The 5,677-nt window shown below is 53.7% G+C and overlaps 1 protein-coding gene and 1 pseudogene across 1 annotated transcript; one reads left to right on the top strand and one right to left on the bottom strand.

The window, feature by feature from the left end:
* The first annotated feature begins 252 nt into the window (after positions 1–252).
* LOC109781541 (berberine bridge enzyme-like Cyn d 4) lies at positions 253–1,929 on the top strand (annotated as a pseudogene).
* A 1,760-nt stretch (positions 1,930–3,689) lies between these two features.
* LOC109781540 (berberine bridge enzyme-like Cyn d 4) lies at positions 3,690–5,273 on the bottom strand. The gene has a single exon (XM_020340130.1). The coding sequence runs from the start codon at positions 5,271–5,273 to the stop codon at positions 3,690–3,692; it is 1,584 nt and encodes a 527-aa protein (XP_020195719.1).
* Between the last annotated feature and the right edge of the window lie 404 nt (positions 5,274–5,677).

Genomic DNA, 5,677 nt, shown 5'->3' with positions numbered 1-5,677 from the left:
ACACCCCCTAAGTTAGAGCCATGTCAACAAACTTATCTTTGACCAATAAATAAATAATTCACTTTTATTTCCAGTTAATTAGGTAATTAAATGGAGACGTTCTTATCTTTGGGACACAATCAATTTCTACTTGATTTGGGGAGAGACTTGCATGCATTAATGAACCTGCCCTTCAAGATAAGGACGACGCATGCCTATATAACGAGGCGAAATAGAAACGGAAGCACCGCGAAGAGCAGCAGATCCATCGAAATGGCAAGCATTTCTCTCGTTCTCACAATTTGCGTCCTGGGCTTCTACGTGCCCGCCCCCTCCCTGGCGTCGCCCTCCGACGGCAATGACTTCCTCCGCTGCCTCTCGACGGACGTCCCCGGCCAGCTCGTACAGACGCCGAGCTCGCCGTCGTTCAAGCAGCTCCTGGTGTCGTCCATCAGGAACGCCAGGTTCGTGGCGCCGGCCACAGCCAGGCCGCCGATCTGCATCGTGACTCCAACCAACGCATCGCATGTCCAGGCCGCCGTGCGCTGCGGGCGCCGCCACGGCGTGCGCGTCCGCGTGCGCAGCGGCGGGCACGACTGCGAAGGCCTCTCGTACCGGTCGGGCCGCCGCGACAGCGAGGCGTTCGCGGTGATCGACCTCGCCGAGCTCCACGCCATCGGCGTCAACCCACACGAGGCCACCGCATGGGTTGACGCCGGGGCGGGGATTGGGGAGCTCTACTACCATGTCGCCACCGCTGCGCCTGGGCTGGGCTTCCCGGCTGGCGTGTGCCCGACCATTGGCGTAGGGGGGCACTTCAGCGGAGGCGGCATGGGCCTCATGATGCGCAAGTACGGTCTCTCCGCCGACAACGTGCTCGACGCCACCATGGTCGATGCCCAAGGGAACCTCCTGGCGGACAAGAAGGCCATGGGGGACGACCTCTTCTGGGCCATCCGCGGCAGTGGCGGCGGGAATTTTGGCATCGTGCTGTCGTGGAAGGTGAGGCTCGTGCCGGTCCCGCCGACAGTGACCTTCGTCAAAGTTGCGAGGACCATGGAACAAGGCGCGGTCGACTCGGTGACCAAATGGCAAACGCTCGCGCCGGCGCTCCCCGACGACCTCAGCGTACGTGTCGTTGTGCAAAACGGTGAGGCCAACTTCCAGGCCCTGTACCTCGGCAACAGCAGCGCGGTGGTGACGACGATGGGGAGCCGGTTCCCAGAGCTCAGGGTGACGATCGCCGACTGCAAGGAGATGAGCTGGCTGCAGTACACGGCGTACATATTCTTCGGCGACGCCATCAACAGCAAGCCTCTGGAGGCGCTCCTCCTCAACCGGTCCATGCCCTGGGACAATTCGTCAAGAACAAGTCCGACTACGTCAAGAAACCACTCACCAAGGAGACGTGGGAGAAGATCTTCCGCTGGCCCAATGGTACCGCCACGGGGCAGCTCGTCCTGGAGCCGCACGGCGGAATAATGGGCCGCATTACCGCCGACGACATCCCGTTCCCGCACCGGAGCAGCGTCCTCTACAACATCCAGTACGTGGAGTTCTGGAACGGCACAGCGCCCGGAGGCGACGTTATGCCGAAATGGGTGGGGAGCCTGTACGACTTCATGGCACCGTTCGTGAGCAAGAACCCGAGGGGCGCGTACGTGAACTACCGGGACCTTGACCTTGGCACGAACAAGGTGGTCGATGGCGTGACGAGCTATGAAAGTGCCAAGGGGTGGGGCGAGAGCTATTTCGGCCCGAAAAACTTTAGGAGACTCGCCGAGATCAAGCACAAGGTGGACGCTGGCGACTACTTCCATAGCGAGCAGAGCATCCCACCACTTCCCGTGAAACAGTAGTGTAGCTGCCCAAAACAAAACAAAATCATGTTTGAACAAATTGTAACTGCTAATAATTCTGATTTGCTAAAAAGGTTACAACATGTGTCGACATATTTGCCATCCCTAAGTCCCTAACTAATGATTTCCGCATGATTTTGGTGCTACAGATATAACGCAACCCGAAGGAATTAAAAAAAAAACGAGATATGGGGACGAAGGAGGAGGGGATGACAGCGAGAATAGTGAATCTACATAGTTTTTTTGTAGTACAAGATGAACTTTTTTTTTTAGACAAAGTACAAGATGAACTTATATACATGTAAAACCAGTTACATGCGGTGAGTGCTCTGGCTAGTGGGCCGGCCCGCAATAGGCGTCGTATAGACGTGTCCACTTGGCTGGGCTTGGACTAGAAAAAGAAGATGGGCTAGAGGGCACAATATAGCCCGGGGGGGGGGGGGGGGGGGGGGAGGACCACAACACAGCGCGACAAACCGGGCTACATGCTACCCCTCCAAAAAAAATCAGCCGACCTACCCGGCAAATAGGAGCACTCTTGCCACATTATGCGGCAAACTCTCGATGCTTCGCATATGTGAGCAGCCGAGAGTAACCGAGATGGGAGGAAGATCAATTTGGGGGGAGGAAGAAACTAAATACTAACATTTTAAAATAAATAATAGAAAATAACAGAGCATAAACGGAAAAGGAAGCAAAATGTACAAGCGAGAAGAAACAAGAGAAAAGAGCTAAAAATGTAAAACAACGTTTGCCGAGTGCAATGAAAAGACACTTGGCAAAGAAAAAGGAGAAGGAAATTTAAAAATAAAAAACAAATATTTGCGGGGTGAGAAAAATAAAAGAGTTCAGCAAATACTTCTTTGCCCAATGTAAAAAAAAACTCAACAACGATATCTTTGCCCAGCTAAAAAAAACTATGCAACTGACCTCTTTGCCAGAGCACGCAACAAACATGCGAAGAAGTAGTCAAAACTTCGTTCCCCATACAATGCACGCAACAAACACTTAGAACTGGTCCAAAATCCCAGATTCGAGTTGTGATACTCAATTCTTACTAATTCCATCATTGATGGGATAACCCAAAGCTTTACTCAGAAATATGAAAACCACATGCGAAGAAGTAGCAAACTGAATAACCGATCATCTACCCCACACACAAAAAACTGATCATTTTATGTTCACGAATCCTATATATATAAGAAGTTCATCCCCACTATCATATTTATCTCAACATGCACACATGTCACCTTAACAAAGACCCACCACTACATGCATGAAAAGAGTTTTCCATTATTAATTGATCTCATGCACACCTTTCACCTCACCACACATGGCACGTCATCACGTACACTCAACATGCATGAAAAAAAGTTTTTCACACAATAATCAATACAATATATAATATTTATTTTTAGCTTTAGTTCATACTCCCTCCGTTCCTAAATATATGTCTTTTTAGAGATTTCACTACAAACTAGATACATATGTATATAGACACTGTAGATTCCCTTATTTTGCTCCGTATGTAGTGTATAATAAAATCTCTAAAAAAACTTATATTTAGGAAAGAAGGAAGTATATTATTAATTCAATGATGAAAGCTTCACACAATCAAATCACTGAAATATATTGCAATCGATTCCCGCAACAATGCGCTGGTATTATCAGTGTTTATAACCTTTTAGCCATCCGAGTTATTAGCAAGTCAGAATATGGTCAAACGCGAGCAATTTGCACAATTTAACAACCTGTTTTGAAATATATTGCTTGGCCGGTTACACTAGCTTCCTAGTTAAGTTCATTCCCTGATTCCCCGCAAAAAAAAAAAAAAAAAAAAAAAAAAAAAAATCATTCCCTGATCAAGAGAAGTGGCGGCACGCTCTGCTCGTTCCGGAAGTAGTCGGTGGCATCCACCTTACGCTTGATCTTGGCGAGTCTCTTAAAGTTAGCCAGACCGAAATACCTCTCACCCCACACCTTGGCAGTCTCATAGCTCGTCACGCCGCCGACCACCTTGTTCACGCCGATGTCGAGGTCCCGGTAGTTGACGTACGCGCCCCTCGGGCTCTTGCTAACCAGCGGGGCCATGAAGTCGTCGTACAGGCCGCTGAGCCATTTCGGCGTGCCGTGCCCCCCTGTGCCGTTCCAGAACTCGACGTACTGGATGTTGTAAAGCACGCCGCTCCGGTACGGGAACGGCGTGTAGTCGTCGGCGATGCGGCTCATCATTCCGCCGTGCGGCTCCAGGATGAGCTGCCCCACCGCCCCGCTGTCGGGCCAGAGGAAGATCTTCTTCCATGCATCCCTCGTGAGGGCCTTCTTGACGTAGTCGGACTTGTTCTTGACAAAGGGGCCTATGGTCATGGAGCGGTTGAGAAGGAGCGCCTCCAACGGCATGTTTTTGCTGGTGTCGCCGAAGTATAGGTACGCCTTGTGCTGCAACCAGCTCATCTCCTTGCAGTCGCCACGCGTGAGGCCGAGCTCCGGGAACCGGCTGCGCATCGTCGCCACCACCGCGCTGCAGTTGCCGAGGTACAGGGACTGGAAGGTAGCCTGACGCTTCTGGATGACGACACGTACGCTTAGGTCTTCAGGGAGCGCCGGCGCGATAGTCTGCCATTTGGTGACTGCGTCGACCGCGCCCTGGTCCATGGTCTTGGTGACATTGAAGAAGGCCACCTTCGGTGGGACCGGCACGAGCCTCAGCTTCCAGGACAGCACGATGCCGAAGTTCCCGCCGCCGCCCCCGCGGATAGCCCAGAAGAGGTCGTCCCCCATGGCCTTCTTGTCCGGCAGGAGGTTCCCTTCGGCATCGACCATGGTGGCGTCGAGGACGTTGTCGGCGGAGAGGCCGTTCTTGCGCATCATCAGGCCCATGCCGCCGCCGCTGATGAGGCCCCCCACGCCGACGGTCGGGCACACGCCAGCCGGGAAGCCCAGCCCGGGCGCCGCCGTGGCGACGCGGTAGTAGAGCTCCCCGAGCGTCGTCCCAGAGTCGACCCACGCGGTGGCCGCGTGCGCGTCCACCCGTACGGCGTTGAACTTGGAAAGGTCGATCACCGCGAACGCCTCGCCGTTGGGGGTCGCCGATCGGTACGAGAGGCCCTCGTTGTCATGCCCGCCGCTTCGCACGCGGACGGGCACACGGTGGCTGCGCCCGCAGCGCACCACGGCCTGGACGTGCGACGCCTGGGTGGGCGTCACGATGCAGAGCGGGGGGCTCGCCGTCGCCGGCGCCACCAACCTGGCGTTCCTGATGGACGACACCAGGAGCGGCTTGAACGAGCGCGAGCTCGGCGTGAGCACGAGCTGGCTGGGGATTTTCGTCGAGAGGCACGAGAGGAAGTCGGTGTGGTTGGAATTGGAGGACCACGCGAGGGATGGGTAGAAACCCATGAAGCAAATTGTGAGCACCAGTGCTACGCGCGCCATTTTCGTTCTGTGCGTGCTCTCGTACCCGGTGCTGAGGTTCTTCTGCAAATTCACCTTGTTTTATATGCCATGCGGCATTAAAGCATAATGCAAATGCAGGGCCGGCCCTGAGGGGGGGCGGGAGGGGCGGCCGCCCCGGGCCCCCGATGGCGAAGGGGCCCCCGATGGATTGGTTTCCATACGTACGTGATAGACTCCCCTAACGACGAGTACGAAGGGGCCCCCGACGGATATGTTTCCATACTTACGTGATAGACTCGCCTAAAAATGTAATAGATAGATTTATTCTAATCAGATGGGAAAAAGGTAACAGATTGCAATATTCTCGGCGCAATCTTCTTCTTCCACTACTCCGCTTCTCCCATGGGCAACGAATCAGCCCCAAGATCGACTGCGTCCCGCCC

Source organism: Aegilops tauschii, chromosome 2, assembly GCF_002575655.3.
Source record: "Aegilops tauschii subsp. strangulata cultivar AL8/78 chromosome 2, Aet v6.0, whole genome shotgun sequence".
Lineage (NCBI taxonomy): Eukaryota > Viridiplantae > Streptophyta > Magnoliopsida > Poales > Poaceae > Aegilops > Aegilops tauschii.
Note: the sequence above shows the minus strand (reverse complement) of the source record. Positions and strands in the feature narration are given on the sequence as shown.